This window comes from Balaenoptera physalus (genome assembly GCF_965194825.1).
Source record: "Balaenoptera physalus genome assembly, chromosome: 16".
Taxonomy (NCBI): Eukaryota; Metazoa; Chordata; class Mammalia; order Artiodactyla; family Balaenopteridae; genus Balaenoptera; species Balaenoptera physalus.
In genome coordinates this window covers 72,279,265-72,298,468 of record NC_138898.1, presented here as the reverse complement: position 1 = coordinate 72,298,468, position 19,204 = coordinate 72,279,265, and the positions used below count along the sequence as shown (strand labels likewise).

The 19,204-nt window shown below is 52.6% G+C and overlaps 1 protein-coding gene across 6 annotated transcripts in view; it reads left to right on the top strand.

The window, feature by feature from the left end:
* ERN2 (endoplasmic reticulum to nucleus signaling 2) overlaps positions 1-19,203 on the top strand; it is a gene marked incomplete at its 5' end in the record, with an annotated part of 28,185 nt that extends 8,982 nt beyond the window's left edge. The window contains 21 exons of one of the 6 annotated variants that reach the window (XM_082430975.1): positions 333-438; positions 799-832; positions 1,051-1,123; positions 5,003-5,075; positions 5,215-5,322; positions 5,649-5,750; positions 7,016-7,280; positions 9,117-9,195; positions 9,288-9,435; positions 9,547-9,668; positions 10,373-10,528; positions 10,798-10,966; positions 15,578-15,662; positions 15,801-15,990; positions 16,069-16,168; positions 16,248-16,447; positions 17,725-17,872; positions 17,961-18,088; positions 18,625-18,748; positions 18,830-18,897; positions 18,980-19,203. In XM_082430975.1, coding sequence (XP_082287101.1) covers positions 333-438; positions 799-832; positions 1,051-1,123; positions 5,003-5,075; positions 5,215-5,322; positions 5,649-5,750; positions 7,016-7,280; positions 9,117-9,195; positions 9,288-9,435; positions 9,547-9,668; positions 10,373-10,528; positions 10,798-10,966; positions 15,578-15,662; positions 15,801-15,990; positions 16,069-16,168; positions 16,248-16,447; positions 17,725-17,872; positions 17,961-18,088; positions 18,625-18,748; positions 18,830-18,897; positions 18,980-19,192 — 2,691 coding nt within the window. In that variant the 3' untranslated portion in view covers positions 19,193-19,203. Of the gene's footprint in view, positions 1-332; positions 439-798; positions 833-1,050; positions 1,124-5,002; positions 5,076-5,214; positions 5,323-5,648; positions 5,751-7,015; positions 7,281-9,116; positions 9,196-9,287; positions 9,436-9,546; positions 9,669-10,372; positions 10,529-10,794; positions 10,967-15,577; positions 15,663-15,800; positions 15,991-16,068; positions 16,169-16,247; positions 16,448-17,724; positions 17,873-17,960; positions 18,089-18,624; positions 18,898-18,979 lie in introns of all 6 variants that reach the window. The other 5 variants (XM_082430974.1, XM_082430972.1, XM_082430973.1 and 2 more) reach the window with 5 other exon arrangements.
* Position 19,204: the final 1 nt, after the last annotated feature.

The following is a 19,204-nucleotide window of genomic DNA, read 5'->3' as shown; positions in this document are numbered from 1 at the left end:
ATTTACCTTTGTGGCTGGAGGCTAATTACCTAACATGCCTGAGCCTTAGTCTCCTTCACCTGTACAATGGTGAGAATAATAGCATCAATCTCTTAGGGAGGCTGTAAGGGTCATTGAAGTCCTTTTGTAAAGGAGCCAGGCCCCCCGGCTCCCACCGTAACCCCTCTCTAGGGTCGTGGAGATCAGTGGGTGGAGCCAGCAGCTTCTCCAATCCTCCTTCCTTCTTTCTCTGATTCCCTCTAGGGGAAGGGGAGTCACAGCCAGCCCTGCCTGGAGCAAGCACTAGGGTGGTCCCAGGCCTCTCAGAAGAGGTGACTTTGTTTCCACTGCAGGTTCAGACCTTCACGCCAGAGAACCTCTTGTTTGTGTCCACCCTGGATGGAAGTCTCCATGCACTGATCAAGCAGACAGGGGACTTGAAGTGGACGCTGAAAGACGGTAAGCAAGGGCAGTCACTCCTCCCTCCTTGGATCTTGCGTTGGGGGGAGGTCACCTTGGCGTGGACGATGAGAACATGGGGTCTAGAATCCAATAAGCAGGTGTCTGCAGGCAGCTCTACCACTTATCAGCTGTGTGACTTTGGGAAAGTCACTTCACCTCTCTGAGCCTCAATGTCCTCACCTGTAAAATGGGGTCAAGGGTAACAACCCTACCTCACAGAGTTCTTGGGAGGATTACATTACACTCGTGACAAATGCTTGGCTTGGTGTCTAGCATACAGTAAGCACCAATGTGAGGTATGCCTTTCAACGGGGAGACTGGAGGGGGCTACTCATGCCCGTGTCCCTGTCCCTACAGATCCCATCATCCAGGGGCCAATGTACGTCACAGAGTAAGTGGACCCCAAGAAGCGGGCAGCTGAGAGATGGGGAAGCCATAGTTGCCTGGAGGGGCGGGTGGGCTGGAAGTAAGGGAAAAGATTTGGGTCTGGAGCTCTGTGGTGCCTCCTTCGAGGGTGGGTTCCTACTGGCGGGGAGGTTGGAGGGCAGGGGCCGTCTTGGAACTAGGGGGCGTGCACCCAACCTTCCCCCGTTCCTCTCTGCCCCACAGGACAGCCTTTCTCTCAGACCCAGCTGATGGCAGCCTGTACATCTTGGGGACGCAGAAACAACAGGGATTAATGGTGTGTTTCCTACAGTGCTTGGGATGGGTGAGGGTCAGGGCTTCTGTTAGCCAGAGCACTGAAAGGGTGGGAGGCTGTATGGTCAGAATCCAAGTGTCCTGCAGAGGATTAAGTCTGAGAGCACTAGGGGAAGGCTGTCTGGAGGGGTCTGTTGAAACGGGGTGGTAGGGTGACTCTGGCTGTGTCTGCAGAGCAGGCTGACTGGATGACTGTCAGGCCTCTGAGGGCGTCATGGGGGGTTCTCCAGGGGACTCTGAGGGTTTTAAGGGGAAACCTATGTATCAGTTAGCTTGTGCTAAATAACAAATTGCCCCAAAACTCAAACTTAAAATACAAACAATTTATTTAACTCATAATTTTGTGAGATGACAATTTAGGCTGGACTCAGCTGGGTGGCCTTGACTGAGTTTGTGCAAGCATCTGTGGTCCGCTGCCGGTCAGCTGCCTCTCTTTCTGAAAACTGGTTGGTAGTTGGCTGGCTTTTGATGGGGGCAACTGGGCCAGGGGTCTCTCACCTTTTAACAGGCAAGCCTGGGCTTGTTCACATGGTATCAACAAGGGAACCAGAAGCAGCAAGAGAGGGAGAGGCCAGTGCATGAGCATTTTTCAAGCTTTGCTTATACAGTCGTCCCTTGGTATCCGCAGGTCAATCGTCCCCCACCGCCAAAATCCAAGGATGCTCAAGTCCCTTATATAGAATGGCATAGTATTTGCATATAACCTACACGCATCCTCCCATATACTTTATTTTTTTTTAATATTTATTTATTTATTTTGGCTGTGCCTGGTCTTAGTTGTAGCATGCGGGATTTTTATTTAGTTGCAGCACGTGGGATCTTTTAGCTGCGGCATGCATGCGGGATCTAGTTCCCTGACCAGGGATCGAACCCAGGCTCCCTGCATTGGCAACGCGGAGTCTTACCCACTGGACCACCAGGGAAGTCCCCCTCCCATATACTTTAAACCATCTCTAGATTACTTATAATATCTAATACAATGTAAATGGTATGTAAATAGTTGCCAAGTGTGAGGCAAATACAAGTTTTGCTCTTTGAAACTTTCTGGAACTTTTTTTTCCCCAAATATTTTCAATCTGCATTTGACTGAATCTGTAGGTTCGGAACCAGCGGATAGGGAGGGCCGACTGTATCGCATTCGCTAAAGTCTCATCAGCCAAAGCTGGTCACGTGGCCAAGCGCAGAGTCAGGCAGTGTCAGAATTCTGACTGTGCCATGCGATGCCTGCCAGGACGGTCTTACGTATGTGATTTAGGAAACTTAATTGGTAAGAAATGTTAGTATGTAAGCAGGCAAGGTCCCAGCAAACAGGTGGCACACTGCAATGGGAGAGTTTGAGGGGGTTTTATTAACAGGATTACTTACAAAGTGTGAGCCGAGGGTAGGAAACCGCAGGGCAGGGTGCTGTGTCCTATGGCCCATACCGTGGGGTGCCATTTATCAGCCCTAAGCTCAGAGGAGGGGAAGGATCCAGAGGGGGCTTGAGGAGAGGGCCACCCGGAAGGAGCTGAGGCCTTTGGGGGAGGGACACAGCCAGCCCTCGATGACTCTGTGGAGAGGAGACCCAGGAACACTCGCCCTGATTCTGCCCCCTCCCCGTATCCCAGCCCCCGACTGGAAGCCAGAGCACAGGGCGCCCACTGATGGAATCTAGACAAGTATGTCTCCCATGCGGAGAGCCGGGTGGAGAGTGGACCTCCAGTCTCATCCAGCTCTGGGGGTCATCACTGGGTCTTATGGGCAGGTGTGGTTGTGAGTCACATCACTCTCCCTGCATCTGGGATAAAGTCCAGTCGCCCTGACAAAGCACATCAGGGCCAGCTCACTTCTGCAGTCTCTTCGCTCACCTACAGGCACCCATGTATGCACACACCTGCACACACACCGATCAATTTATTGAATGTGCCAGCGCTGGGGCTTCACCCAGCTTGTCCCCAAGAGTCTGGAACCCTCTTCCATTCTGCCTCTATTTCCCCAACTCAGTCAGGATCAGCCACAGCACGCTGCGATAACAGCACACAAATCACCGTGGCTCCACAGAGCTTGCTTCCTGCTTACAGCGTGTGACCAACGTTGGTCCCCCGGGGGCTCTGTACACTGTGGTCTACTGGAGACCCAAGCTGTTAGACACTGTATCTCAACCGAGGCTTCTCAATCACCAAAGCAGAAAAGGAGAACGAGGTGAAGCACACCCTGGCTCTTGTAGTATCCATGTGGACCTGGTCTTTTCTGCTCCCTCCCTCTGGCTAAAGCAAGTCTCATGGCTGTGCCCACTTTAAGCAGGAAGAGAAATATAATCCACCAGGAGCCCAGAAGAAGAAGCAGAATATTTGTGAGAAGTGCTCCCCTTCTCCTGGCTCTTTCCTACTCACCCCTCAAGTCCCAATTTAACAGCCAAACTCCTTCCCAATCCGTGATCTTGCCTCCAGCTGACCTCACTTTCGGCCACTCTGCCCCTCTCCATCCCCACTCCTGGTGCACTGGCCTCCTTGCTGTTCCTTAAACATGCCAGTTGGTAGGTGGCCCTGCCTTCGGCCTCAGCATTCTGTCCCTCTGCCCAGAGCACTCTCCCTCCACATGACCCTGTGGCTCACTCCTCCCTTGGCTTGGGTTCTTACTCCCTAGCTGGGCTATGTGAAATAACATCTCAAATCAGTGTCTATCCTAGTTCTCTGAGTTTGTTTTAATAATATTTACCATTACCTGGCATTATGGTTTATGTGTTTTTGTTTGTTTATTATCACACACACACACCAAAAATGTAACTCTGTGCAGAAGGGCACTTGGTCAGTCTTGGTTACAACAGAGTCCCAGCACCCGGTTAGTAATAGGTGCTCATTAAACGGTTGTTGAATGAATGAATAAACAACTGAACTTCTTCCAGCAGTCCATCTTCAGTCCCCCACATCTGCATCAGGTACCCTCAACTTCATGTGCTCCCCTGTCATGCACTAACCCTACCAACTATAGGTTGTATGGACTTCTTTTGTAGTCCATCCTGACTGAGCCCCCGGGAAGCCCCGACTCTCTTTCCCTCAGCACTTGCTTGTGCCTGGGGTGCTGTCTGGCAAGAGCTCTGTATGTGGAGTTTGGGGATTTTTTTCTCTTTGATGTAATTTCAAATGTAAGGAAAAAATGCAAAGATAGTTCAGAGCAATTGTTTATTCCCGTTACCCAGATGCATCAATTTTTAACATCTTATCACTTTCACTTTATCATTCTCTCTTAATAGATGGATAATATTACACATGTGTATATAAAATTCCTTTTTCTGAACTATTTGAGAATGAGTTGCAGACATTATGCTCCTTTACTCCTAAAGCGTCATTGTGTATTCCTAAAACAAGGACTTTCTCCTACATAGCCTGAGTGTAAATTATCAAAATCAGGAGATTTAACATTGATGCACTAGTGTTATCTAATCCACAGTCCATATTAATTTTGTCAAGTTCCTAATCGTGTGCTTTATTGTTTCCAGTCCAGAACCCAAACCAAGATCACCCCTTGCATTTGGTCCTCATGTCTCTTGGGTGGAACAGTTCCCCAGCCTCTCCAAGACTGTCATGGCCACTGAAGTGTTCAAGTCTCAGCAAGTGTTTTTGAGGTGGTCAGGCCGGGATCATGTGATCAGGTGGCATCTTGGCACTGGGAGTGGGATTTTCTGCAGCTCCTTAAGAGGTTGTGTAGCAGAGTGGTTAAGTGTGAGGGTTCTGGAAAGTAACTGGCTACGCTCAAGGCTGGCTCTGCTACTTACCAGCTGTGTGATATTAGCCACATTACTTAGCCTCTCTGGGAATGGATATGATATAATTGTACCTAATGAATAGGTTGTATGTGCTTCTCTGCTCTTTCCACTCCCCAGAGACTGCCTTTCACCATCCCCGAGCTGGTTCATGCCTCCCCCTGTCGCAGCTCTGATGGCGTCTTCTATACAGGTAAGCATCTCTCCAGCCTGGGGTCCTGGTCCAGCAGGGACTGGACCTAGGTCAGGATGGGCCAGCTAGGCACAGCACAGAGAGGCTGCACACCCTCTCCAGGCCATCTTGAGAGCGAGCACATTTCCCACCTCCACAGGCCGGAAGCAGGATGCCTGGTTTGTGGTAGACCCTGAATCAGGGAAGACGCAGATGACCCTGACCACAGAGCGACCCTCTACCCCCCGCCTCTACATCGGCCGGACGCGTGAGTCAGGCCCCAGCTGCTCCCCGAGCTCTGGGCAGCCCCCGTTTTGCTCTGCCCAGGCCTGGCAATTGCTATCCATGCTGGGTCCAGGCCAGTCAATCACTCTGTCAGTCAACAAACACTTCCCTGAGCACTGAACAAGAAGCGGGGGACACAGCAGTGACCAAAACAGACCTGGTCTCTGCTATCCTGATGCTGCTTGCAGACTCTGGGCTCCAGGCTGGGTGCTCGGGAAGCCCCCGCCCCCATGAGATGATGTCCCCCGGGTGGGGGTAGAGGAGCCCCATGTGGGCGCTCCTGGTAACCCTGCTTCTGGGTGTCCCCAGAGTACACGGTCACCATGCATGACCCCAGGGCCCCAGCCCTGCGCTGGAACACCACCTACCGCCGCTACTCAGCAGCCCCCGTGGATGGCTCACCTGGGAAATGTGAGTGTCTCCCTTCTCTGGCTCCACCTGGGAGCAAGGTCCCCAGCTCAGGGAACCCTGAGTGGTATCCATGACCAAGCCCCACCGCATTCTGACCCACCTGAACCCCTGAGGGACCCCACGTACTGAATGACACACCCTTGATGGACAGCCCTAAGTGACCCCTCTCAACGCCCGGCCTGACCCTCCTGCACCCTGAGCAGCTCTTAACATCCTAATTCCTCTGCACTCCCAATGAGCCCAGCCAGGTCACCCTGGGCGCTCCCCACCTCCTGAGTGACCCCAAACAACCCCTGCACGCCCTGAGCAGTCCCCCCGTGTTGAACGACCCTTGACAGATGACCCTAAGTGACCTCCCCCAGACTCACCACCCCCTTGATATTATAACTGTCCTTCCCTATGTTTCCTAAAACTGTACAAATGTTAGATTTTTAATCTTTGGTAATATGATATTACAAAGAAATTGCTTTTCTTCTGTTATTGTTCAGCTCAGTCATCTTCATACATGCTTAATCCTTCTAGTCACTTGGGTTATTTCATCTTCTTCTTCTTTTTTTATTTTTTTGTTTCATTTCCCTTGGTACATCAGTGTCTGTGTTACTGGTTTCTAAGAACTCATTTATGACTAAGGACGCTAACCATTTGTCATGCAATGCAAATGAAACGCCATATTTTATTGCCATCAATTTACTACGGTGTTTTGTATTTTGGTTGTGTATTAAAATATAATCATGTTGTGTTTTAAAAAAAAATAATAACTCTCCTTCCCAAATGCCTGAGTGACCCCAAAGTTGCCCTAAGCCACCCCTCAGACCCGGACTCCACCATTCCACATGAGAACTCACGCAGGCGACCTTGACACATCACAGGTGACACCCACAGGGCCCCTGGCTGACACCCTTCACATTCTAAATGACTTCCACGTTACCCACATGTCTCCAGACCACCCTAATTGACCAGCAGCCAGACCATGACTGACTACCCCACATCCTAAGCGACAAGGACTGATTCACACACCTGAGTCGCCTTTGGATGACCATGACTGACCCCCTACATCTTATACAGCTGCCAGTTGACCCTGATCAGAGTGACCCAGTGAACTTCCTATGTCCTGATTACCCTCCAGGTGATCTCACCTGACCTCCACATACCTGAGTGGCCCTCCTGATGGCCCACCCTCAGAGCAGCTTCCCACCTCAAGATGCTCCGAGGTGCCTCAGGTCAGGGCTCCCTGACCACATCTCCACAGCCATCTTTCTTGGCAGACATGAGCTACCTGGCATCCTGTGGGATGGGCCTGCTGCTAACAGTGGACCCACGAAGCGGGGCGGTGCTGTGGACCCAGGACTTAGGCGTACCTGTGGTGGGCGTCTACACATGGCACCAGGACAGCCTGCGCCAGCTGCCCCATCTCACACTGGCTCGGGACACCCTGCACTTCCTTGCCCTCCGCTGGGGCCACATCCAACTGCCCGCCTCAGGCCCCCAGGACACCGCCACTCACTTCTCTGTCTTAGACACCCAGCTGCTGTAAGTGCCCACGCCTGGGGACTGGGGAGGAGCTTCTGCAAGTGTTGTAGCCCAGGTCCAGTGGGCAGGTGTGATGTCCGACCATGACACGCCAGTGCAGCTGAAACAGGGGTCAAAATATTTCAAGCAGTTTGGTAAATAACCAGTGCCCTGCACCACCCCCCATGTGCTCCCAGGACCCCCTGGATGGCCCCACTGTTCAGCAACTGATAGGGTAAAGTCTGGCCTAGGAGGGGTCTCCACCCCAGTGCTACAGCTGGCACCTGTTCTGCTTGGTAGGTACTATATGTTTACTGATTGTTAAAAACTTTAAATATGACCCTTCCTTGCAACACCAAATACATTAGTGTTCCCATTTTGGGGAGCTGGGAGACAGACTGGGAAAATTGGGGATTATCCTTTCTTTCAGTTCATCCCACAAATATTAATTGAGCACTTGCTATGTAGCAATTGCTTGCTAGGCTCTTGGGGTACAGTAATACAGCCAGTGTTCCTACCTACAGAAATCTCAGAGTCTAGTGGGGGAGACAGGTATGTAAAGATGTAATCATAATATGGTATGATAAAGGATGAGATAAGAGAAGTATAGGGTGTCATGGGAATGCATAGGAAGGGCACCGAAATCAAGACTGGGGGCAGAAGGCAATCATAGAAAGCTTCCTAGAGGAAGGGACCTATAAGTTGAAACCTAAAGGATGAAGAGGAAACAAGAGAGAGAGAGAGAGAGAGATCATGGCAACCAGGGAACAGATTAAATTAACAAAATAAATAAGGCTGGAGCACAGCTCCAGGCAGAGAATAAGGTCTGAGGCTGTTAAACAGGGATCTTGTAGGATCATTTAAAGGGTTTGGGACAAGATTAAGGAGAAGCCACTAGAGGGTTTTAGGAAAAGAAGTGATTTGATCATATTTTCATTTCAGAAAGATAACTGGCTGCAGTGTGAAGAGTATCTTAGAGTTGTGGGAAGGAAGTGGTCACAGAATATCGCATTAGTTCAGGCAAGAGATGAAGACACTTTGGACCAGGCCAGAAACGCTAGAGATGGAAATAAGTGGAGGGTAACAGATATTAAGAGGAAAAACTAGTACGAATTTGGTGATTAGAGCAAGGAGTCAACCATTATGCTCAGGTTTCTAGAGGCGCATGAGTGCGGTCATTTTCAAAGGTAGGGAGCACTGGAAGAGGAAGTGGTGGGGGTGAGGAGGAAGTGGGGGAGGAAGGGGGGAGAAAGGGGGGAGGAGGAGGAGCAGCTAAGGAATGAGGAGATGAGTTCAGATTTACAAAATTGAGCTCATGGAAGAGGTCTGGGCTAGAAATAGATTTAGAAACAATGACTATAGAGTTTGTATCAGTTAGCTTTTGCTATATAACAAATCAGCCCCAAAATTTAGAGCTTCAAAACAAACAAACATTCATTATTTTTCAAGATTCTGTGGGACAGCTGGGTGGTTTTCTGGTCTGAGCAGCCAGATGGTGGCTTGGCTGAGCCTGGACAATCTAGAATAGCTTCACTCAGCTCTCTCGTAGTTGGTGGACTATTTAGCCTACAGGACGTCAAATGAGGTCTCTCATGCCCCCGCACACTAGCCTGGGTTTCCTTCCTTGGTGGTCCCAGGGTTCCAAAGAACCCCATGAGAGGGCAAACTCCAGTGCACAAGCATTTCTCAAGACTCTGTTTGTGTCACATCTGCTATTGTCTCACTGGCCAAAGCAAGTCACTTGGCCCAGCCCAGAGTCAGTGTGGGCGGGGATAATACAAGGACACAGGTACTATGGTGACTGAAACTACCCACCACCATCACTCATTCTTCTCCCCTTTTCCTCTCCCACACTAGGATGACGCTGTATGTGGGGAAGGATGAAGCTGGCTTCTATGTGTCTAAAGCACTGGTTCACACAGGGGTGGCCCTAGTGGTGAGAAGCGGTCTCTGAGGGGCTGGAAAGAGGGGATGGAGCAGGAGAGAAGCCTCCCCCCACCACTCCTGACTCTCCATCTTCTGCCATAGCCTCGTGGACTGACCCTGGCCCCCACGGATGGCCCCACCACAGATGAGGTGACACTCCAAGTCTCAGGAGAGCGAGAAGGCTCACCTAGCACTGCTGTCAGATACCCCTCAGGCAGTATGGCCCTCCCTAGCCAGTGGCTTCTCATTGGTGAGACCCCCTCTCCCCAAATTTAGAGTAGATAAAGGATCTGTGAGCTCAGTTTCTGAGCTGGAAGGCTGAGATCACCTCCAACCCATTGACATTTTCCCTGCCCCTTAGGACACCATGAGCCACCCCCAGTCCTGCACACCACCATGCTGAGATTCCATCCCACCCCAGGGAGTGGGACTTCTGGGACCAGACCCTCAGGGGGCACCCAGGCCCCAGCTCTCTTCTTGGAGGTCAGTGCTAGAGGGGTAGAGGGCATGGGGGTAGATGTGGCAGGGGTGGGCAGCCCTTGGACCTTTTCCTCAGGCTTCTAGGAATAACATTTGGGGGTGGGTCAACTGACCTCACAATTTCTCGGAAGGAAAACTTTCATTTGTTGTTATTGCCAGAAAAGTGTTAGAAGTGTTAAAAAGATATTGGCTATCTAAATTGTGAAACATGGATCACAGTTTTCTTTATTCTTCCTCAGTTTAAAGTTTACAAAATGTTTATCAAGTGAGAAAATGAAAACGGAAAAACTATAAAAGCATGCCCTCCTGGGAGAGGACAAGAGTTGCTAGTAGTTCAAGTTTAGAAGGAACAGGCATGACCTGGAGACATAATTATCAAATCTGGTTGCTTATCAGCATCACCTAGGAGCCCACTCCAACCCCCCTGAATTCAGAATCTCTGGAGGTGGATATCTGAATTTTTTGGTGATGCCCCAAGAGTATCTGAATTTTTAGTGATACCCCAGGAGATTGCTGGTCCTCAGTTAGGTCTGAAAGACCAGTCTACTGGGGCACCATGGTGTTTCAGCACCATGGAGAGCGCCAGGTTCCCCACCACTCACTCATCACCCCTTCAGCTAAGCCCAGCCCTATACTGGGTCATGAAGAAGGGTTAGGGGTTCCACAGTGGGAGGGACTGCTAAGAGTGAAAGGTTCTTTGTCCCCAGCTCCTGAGCCTGAGCCGGGAGGAACCTTCGAACCTGGAGCTGCATCCTGAAGAGAAAACCCCAGACCTGTATCCAGGACTGGGACCCCAACACCTGCTGGTAGCCAGCCTCACTGCTCTCCTCCTGGGAGGATGGCTTCTCTTCCTGATGAGGCAGGTAAGCCCATCATCCCTGGCCTCAGGTCCATCTTACGGTCTTCCTAGGGGGAACTCTGCTCCTCCTCTCCAAGCCCACTTGGCAACTTTCTCCCTCACCCAGATCCAATTCTGCCCCCTGCCGTCCTCTTAGCAGCTCCCAGAGCCCTTGATACTGTGCTCTTTATGCCAATGCTCCAGGGACAGGCCATCTCAGGCACAGCTTCTGGGCCCATCATGGGTCAGGGGCCGGCCAAGGCTGGGCCCTCTTAGGCCCCCATGTTTCAGCAGCAGCAACAGCAGCTGGCAGAGAAGCAGTGGCAGCAGGCTCCCCTGGCACCTGCAGGCCCTTCTCACATCTCACAGGATGCTCAGTCCCAGCCCTCCGGGGCCACCCCACGGAGCCGGAAGAGGTTTCAAAACCCCCCAGAGCAAGACCAGCCACTCGAAGACCCTGAAGGTGAGCTTACATGAACAGGAAAGGACAAAGTCAGGGACAGAAAAGAGAGGGGCAGGTTTAGCTTCAAAGTCGGTATATTAGAAGCCACTATAGTGGGTTAGCCAAGCCTAAATGAGTTAGAGAAGAGATAGAAGAGAACTTCAAATAGTGCCTGCTATGTAGTTGAGCCCTCTAAAAATGTTTGCCATCATTTTTACTGTTGTCGTTATGTTCAAGGACCCTGGATGCAGATAGAACTGGGTATAGATCTAACTCTACTAACTGTTAACTTTGATGAATCGCTTAACTCCTCTTAGCTTCAGTTCTCTCATCTGTCAAATGGGAATAATAACACCCCCCCCCATGACATCACTTCATTATGAGAGGTTACATCACCATTACTATTAAACCAGACTATGTGATGTTATTAATATTTGTGTTAAAATAACATCATATTTGGTAACAATAATAGTAAATCACCTAGGTACCATTTGGTTCCTTTTCTCTTTAGGGCTTTTTTATTTTTTAAACATTTCTCTTCTCTTTTCTCAATTTCATCCTATAAACAAGCCCTTTCAAGCTTCCTCTGGAATCTGTGGGATACCCCAGGGGAACTTCCACGTGCTTTTAGTGGTCAGTCCAGGCTACTTCTCTCCTGTTCCTCCGGCTCCGGGCTGGGCTGGCCTCGGTCCTTTGTGTGAACTGCCGCTGGACCTTCCTGTCACTGCTCAAACCACTGCCTCATGCCTTGGAGCCGCTCTGCTGTGCCCTTAACTCAGCGTGAAGTCCGCCCCATGCTTGGCGTGATGCTCCCATGCTGCTCCCAAAGTTCCCCCTTGCGTTCGCCTCCCTGTGCTGAGAGGGAAGCAGCTCTCTTCCTCGGGGCTCAGCTCTTGTAGAAAGCCCCCCACTGCCGAGTTGCCTGAGCCCTGAGGGTTGCAGTTCCAGTCACTTTACTGGCTCTGGGGCGGGGGTCCAAGTAATACTCACCCCACTGCACCCCAAAACACTCATCTCCTTGGACATTCTGACTCGAGCCAAGTCTTTCCCCAGATGACCCAGACTCCACTTTGTCCCAGGTGGTTCTCGTCAAATGCCCTTGCTGTTCCTCCTGCCATCATCCTTCAGGTGTCCCTCACGACCCCGGTCCACGGTCCCAGTCATTGACAGGATGGAATTCCTTCCCCAGACGTCTCAGTCCCCTTGTGAGTCCGTAGATACCAATAATCCTCAGAGGAGGAGAAAAAAGGATGTTGAATCCCAGCCCTGGCTCATCCTTGATATATAAAACACTTAAACTTCTTTACTCACTATAAGAAAATAATCAAAGTGATATCAGTGCTTCAGGACAAGAATCCCAGCTAGAGCTTGGTACCTTTGTTACAAAACTCAGTGGTAACAATCTCTATATAATACTGGATTCCCTCTGGAATTGAAAAGAAACCTTTCTATTTCTTTCACTTTCTTCATTTAAAGTTTTCATAAACTTTACTTTGGTGTTTTCATGACCTCTAGGCAAAGCCAGGAAAGGACAGGCTGTTATTAGGCTCTGTGATAAATGCCGTGATGGGGGTGGGGAGGATACAGGGAGCTATAGGAACACAAAGGAGGGGCATGTAGCTCAGACATGGGGACATGGGAATTGTCCTGAAAGGGAAGTCTAAGCTGTGATCCCAAGGATAAGAGGGAATTACCCAGGTGAACAGGGAGGAGGGGGGCAGGAGCAGTCCAGGTGGCACCAGTAGCACAGGCGAAGGTTCAGAGATGAGAGGAAGCAGGGTACACATTCTGGAAGCTGAAAGGAAGGTTGCAATCTCATGCTCATGGGTAGGTCCGGTGGATAATGTAAACAAGTGAAGCAGCCACATAGGAGAGAGAATAGGGCGTGGTGGGACTGTGGCAAACTGGAGAACGGGTGCTTTGGCTCAGCCTGCCTTGCTCACTGCTGCAGTCTCGACCCAGGGCATGGCTCAGGGAATATCTGTTGAGGCAGTGACTGACAGTGGCCACTGCAGGTTCTTAAACAGCCCTTCTCAACTCAATAAGTATATACGGAGTGAATATGTGCTGCGCAGGTGTGAGGAACAGGCAGAGTTAATAGGCTGGGACTTGCCCATCCAATATGCAACAATATGGAGTCCAGTGTATCAAAAATCTTTAGTGCAGGGAGAGTCAAATAAACGAATGTGGCAGATGGCAGAAAAGCTTCTAGAACCACTCTCCAAAAAAGCCCCCGCCACACTGGCACCGTGTGGCAGCCTATTCTTATTCTTAGGACACCTATGTCAGGAACTCTGACCTTGGATATCTTGCTTCTCCTCTTGGAGTGGGGAGAGGAACGTTCTTTGGGACCTTTTTATGGTTCACAAGATCAACAGTGGAGTCCTGTCCCACTCTCATTTAACCTCCACAAATCCATCTACACGTGCTTGGTTGGGTGTCCTCCAGGACCACCAGCTACATGGTACATTCAGCGGCAAGTGGGCGTAATCAAGCCTGAACCAGAGTTAACACTGAGAGCTAACATTTATATAGTGCTTACTGTGTACCGGGCACTTTTCTAAATGCTGTGCATGCATGAACTCGTATGATATTCACAACATTTTTGTGAGGTGGATACTATCATAACGCAGATTTTATGGAAGAGAAAATGAAAGGTTCATGGCACCCCACCCCAGACTCACAAAGCCAGTTAAGTAACAGCTCAGGAACTCAAAAGCAGTTCAACTTTGGGATGTTACCTCTGTTTGCATTTTGGCAATACCCATGAAAGTAGGTGACCACTTTAATGGTTTCCCAACCCGTGTAAAAGAAGCAACACAATACATCACATGTTCTTGAGGTTTTCAGAGGGAATTCTGACTGTACACTGCTTCCCCACCATGTGACAACTTTTGATTACTTTAGAACTTCTCTCCTGCATTTGCTGCTTCTCCATTATCATGATATAGAAGGCTGAGCAAATGGTGAATATGTTTGTGCAGACTGAGCCTCCCAGCTTATTATTATTATTATTTTTAATTAATTTATTTTTGGCTGCATTGGGTCTTCATTGCTGCGCCCGTACTTTCTCTAGTTGCGGCGAGCGGGGGCTACTCTTCGCTGCGGTGCGCGGGCTTCGCGGGCTTCTCATTGTGGTGGCCTCTCTTGTTGTGGGGCACAGGCTCTAGGTGCACGGGCTTCAGTAGCTGTGGCGCACGGGCTTAGTTGCTCTGCGGCATGTGGGATCTTCCCGGACCAGGGCTCGAACCCGTGTCCCCTGCATTGGCAGGCGGATTCTTAACCACTGCACCACCAGGGAAGCCCCCCGGCTCATTATTTCTGCGTTCAAGGCCAGAAGTCTGGCCTCCATCCCAGCATTGAGGGTGCTTCTGAATCTAGAGTTAGTTCTGAATCTAACCCAGAAAGCACGTAGCAAGTCTTCACCTCATGCCAAGGGCATCCAGAGCAGGGAAGGCAGACACGTAAGAGACAGGAAACGCAGCAGAACGAAGCAAGTGGTACAGAAGAGGGGTCGGAAGTGCTCAGGGACCCTCACCTGGAGCCAGTTGAACATGGCTTGTTCAAACAGGCTTTCCCACAGCTCTGTCCCTGCTTCCCGAACTGCCGGAGAGACAGGGCCATCTTACTTGTGGGTGACGTGCTTCCAGCAAGGCCCTGGGCCCACGCTCCTGAGTGTCCAGGGTATACAAATTTCGGTTACTGCTTGCATCTCGTCAGGAGATGAGAGTGACTGTTTAAGCAAATAATCCAGAGCAGTGCTGAGGGACAGCTTAATACTTTTCTCACTGATCCCTGATGCTGATTTTCATTTGCTTTTCCTAGAGCTGATTAGAGAGACTGAAGCTGGCAGCTCTTCCTAAGGAGAGTGTTCTCAGGGCCACGGAGGGGCACGCAACTCTAGGGGCGTCAGATACACTTAGCTGCGAGTATGGGGCCCCTTGGATCTGAGCAAGGTGCAGCCTGGTGCATTGTGAGGGGTCTCTCGCAAGCAACCCAAAAGGAAGAGCAGTAACAGTCCAAGTCCTCTCCTCGCCTGAGCCAACCCCACCCTTCTTAACAGGAAACCGAGGCCTTCTGGGGAATCCCTGCTGCCCTAGAACTAACTCTGGGGCAGCTCAGCATCCAAGTGCCCACTGACCCCGCCCCGCCCTCTTCCAGGACAGTCTTTTCTGCAACAGCATTCACCCTCCTCATGCTTACGGCTGCCAAAACTCACCTTCCCGTTTGAAGCGAATTCCTCAGTTAAAAGGGTTTATTATAACTGGTGGAGGTGGGTAAAGGAAAGAAACCTGGGCAGAAGATGCCAAAACAGGGAGAAGGATAAAAGAGGACAGTAGAGTGAACCTCTCCCCCACCCTTTCTTCCATTAATCCTCATAATAATAATAGGCAGGATCCTTGACATAGGTCCCACTTTACAGATGAGAGGACAAGGGCACAGCAGTTAAGTCACTCGCCCAAGTTCACACGGACTGAGTGGCAGCACGAGACACTGGACCCAAGCAGTCTGGCACCAGGCGGGGCGTGGAAGGGGGAGGCCGGAGAAGGGCCGAGGCGGGGGAGCCGGGACTGGGCAGGGCGGCGGCGGTGGGCGGAGGCTCCCTGAGACCCCCCTCTCCCCTCCCCCCAGCCGAGCAGCTCACCGTGGTGGGGAAGATTTCCTTCAATCCCAAGGACGTGCTGGGCCGCGGGGCAGGCGGGACTTTCGTTTTCCGGTGAGCCGCAGCCAGGAGCCAGGCTGGGGATGGCCACTGTCCCTTGGAGAGCCATTCTTTCCGAGAACCCCCGAGGTGGGCACAGTTCCTAACCTTTGCCTTCGTCTGCCCTCTGGACCTCCGCTCGCCACCTCCCAGGGGGCAGTTCGAGGGGCGGGCGGTGGCCGTCAAGCGGCTCCTCCGTGAGTGCTTCGGCCTGGTCCGGCGGGAGGTGCAGCTGCTGCAGGAGTCGGACAGGCACCCCAACGTGCTCCGCTACTTCTGCACCGAGCGGGGACCGCAGTTCCACTACATCGCCCTGGAGCTCTGCCGGGCCTCGCTGCGGGAGGTGAGGCCTGTGCTCAGGGATGGGCGGGGGGCGGGGTCCTGGGCCGCGGGGTGACGCTCTGCCCCTCGCTGCTCCCAGTACGTGGAACACCTGGAGCCGGACGGCTGGGGCCTGGAGCCCGGGATGGCGCTGCAGCAGCTGATGGCGGGCCTGGCCCACCTGCATTCCTTACACATAGGTACCGGCCCCTCCCACCCTCCATCCAAGCTCCTGACTCCCCCCTCAGCTCTCAGCTCTGCTCTGCTCTGCTCTCACAGTGCACCGGGACCTGAAGCCCGGCAACGTCCTCATTGCGGGGCCCGACAGCCAGGGCCGAGGCAGAGTGGTCCTCTCAGACTTTGGCCTCTGCAAGAAGCTGCCCGCTGGCCGCTGCAGCTTCAGCCTCCGTTCGGGCGTCCCCGGTACAGAAGGCTGGATGGCGCCCGAGCTCCTGCAGCTCCTGCCCCCAGACAGCCCCGTGAGTCCTCCCGCCGCCCCAGGCCGCAGGAGTCCCTCCCTGCCCAGTGCCTCTCCTGCCCGGGCTCCAGACCACCCGCTGTGTGACCTTCAGTCACTCCTCCAAGCCTGTTTCTTCATCTGTAAAGTGGGGATAATTCCTCCCTTCTTACCTAGGACAGTGGTTCTCAACCAGGGATGATTTTTGCCACCTTTGGGCAATGTCTGGAGACATTTTTGGATGTCACACTTGGCAGGGGAAGGGAGGCTTGTTACTGCCGTCTAATGGGCAGAGGCCAGGGATGCTTGCGAAACATCCTACAACGCACAAGACAGTCCCCCAGGACGAAGAGTTATCTAGTCCAAAATGTCAGTAGTACTGAGGTTGAGAAACTCTGAACTAGAAAATAGTTTTCATCTCTACTGTGCTGCAGAATCACTGGGGAACTTGAATAAAATTCAGGTGCCCGGGCCCCACACCCAGTAACTGACCCCCAGTGACTGTAACGTGTAGCCAGCGTGGAGAGCCACCCAGATGTGGAGGGTTTGGGGGAGCATCACATGAGCTGATATAACTGGAGCACAGTGCAGTATCTGAGCCCTGGAGACACTTGAGGTGGAGACCCCAGGATTATAGATTTTTGAGTCGGTGTGTAGGGGAAAGTCACAGGCATGGATGAGAGTAACACGCAAGGACAGTCACCAGGAAAGCCACCCCACCCCTGAAGTTTAGAGAAAGCTAGAATTGGTCAGCCTGGAGGCCCAAGGACCAAAGCACTGATGTTAGGAGCCTGTGAAGGTTTTGATTTTCTAAATTAGCAGCCAATATTTTAACTTCTGGGAATTTCCACATAAAAATCTAGATTTCTGGATTCTCTTGGAAAATCAAAGCTCTGCCACCCGAGAAAGTCCCCTGCAGGCAACCAGCTGGAGCTAAGTGCCAGTGGCCATGTGTGCACAGGGCCAGAACCAGATCATACCGTCCTCACCGCTGCCTTACTGCCTCATGCGTGCCCAGCTTCACTTGGTTGTGTTGCCCACCAGACCTGGAGGAGTGACACTTGGAAACCTAAACTAGAGGCTCAGTAGGGGCAAAGATTTTGGATGAAAACCGTGGGTCCCTTTCAACAGTGCAGAGGGGAGGGGATCTAGGGCCAAGAGGATGCCTCTTGGGACGCGTCCTTGTCCCCTAGTCTGAGCCAGACCCCCCAGCTGCCGTGTCAGCCCAGCGGAGAATGTAGCCCGGCAGACTTCCTGGGGCAGAGACTTCCTCCTTATGCTGCTCCCTCTGGCCCCCAGACCAGCGCAGTGGACATCTTCTCTGCGGGCTGCGTGTTCTACTACGTGCTTTCCAGTGGCAGCCACCCCTTCGGAGAGAGTCTTTATCGCCAGGCAAACATCCTTGCAGGCTCTCCCTGCCTGGCTCACCTGGAGGAAGAGGCCCACGGTGAGGGGGACGTGGGCTGGCAGAGGAGCGAGGAAGCAGGGCAGAGCCTGCGCGGGCCTGAAGCCGTCCCTCCCTCTTGCCCCTACAGACAAGGTCGTTGCCTGGGACCTGGTGGAGGCCATGCTGAGCCCCCTGCCACAGGCTCGTCCCTCCGCTCACCAGGTGCTGGCCCACCCCTTCTTTTGGAGCAGAGCCAAGCAGCTCCAGTTCTTCCAGGTCAGGAGGAAATCTGGGGAGTGGCCCCAGAAAGTCCCACGTTTGGGTCCTGAGCAACAAGAAAGGGGAAGCCAGATTGGCTGGGGGAAAAGAGACTCTCGTCTACCTGTTCTAGGCCACCCAGCTCCTTATCTCAATCAAGGCAGAGCCCAGACTTCCGAACGCTGCCATCTTGGCACTGCACGGTCTCCTCAGCACCGCTTCCCCAGCCCAGCTGCCCCTTGTGTGAGGCTAGACCCGGTTCCTTTCAGCCCTAGTCGTCTCTCCTGCTATACTCATGCCCAGACAGCCCATTCCACTTGTGTGACCTTGAGCCTCTTAAGCCTGTTTGCTCATCTGTAAAACGGGGACGACAGCACCTCTGTCACTGGTTGGATTAGACCCCGCACAGCACGGAGAAGCCACACTCCACAGAAGGCAATAATACTTACCCTAAACCGAGCAGCTTTGGCTGCTGCACTGCCCCAGCCATGGGACACTCCTGGCCTGTGGCCTCCGAGCGCGGTCAGGAGGCTCAGGAGCTCTGTGGGTCCTAGGACGTCAGCGACTGGCTGGAGAAGGAGCCTGAGCAGGGGTCCCTGGTGACGGCGCTGGAGGCAGGTGGCTCCGAGGTGGTCCGGGGCGACTGGCACAAGCACATCTCAGTGCCGCTGCAGACAGGTAGAGGCCAGGCTCGGGTGGCCCGGGAGGCCGAGGGGAGCCCAGCCGGGACGGCTGTGCCGACAACCTCCCTGTGCACAGATCTGAAGAAGTTCCGGTCGTATAAGGGGACGTCGGTGCGAGACCTGCTCCGTGCTGTGAGAAACAAGGTGTGTTCCAGGGCTGGGAGGGGCCTGGATGGGGGGAGGCGTGGTCCAGCTAAGGCCGGGCTCCCTGCTCCGACCCCTGCAGAAGCATCACTACAGGGAGCTCCCGGACGAGGTGCGGCGGGCGCTGGGCCCCGTCCCCGACAGCTTCGTCCAGTACTTCACAAACCGCTTCCCACGGCTGCTCCTCCACACGCACCGCGCCATGAGGAGCTGCGCCTCCGAGGGCCTCTTCCTGCCCTACTACCCGCCGGCCTCAGGGGCCCAGGGGCTGAGCCCGGGGGCCGCTGGGAGCTGAGCTGGCCTGGCG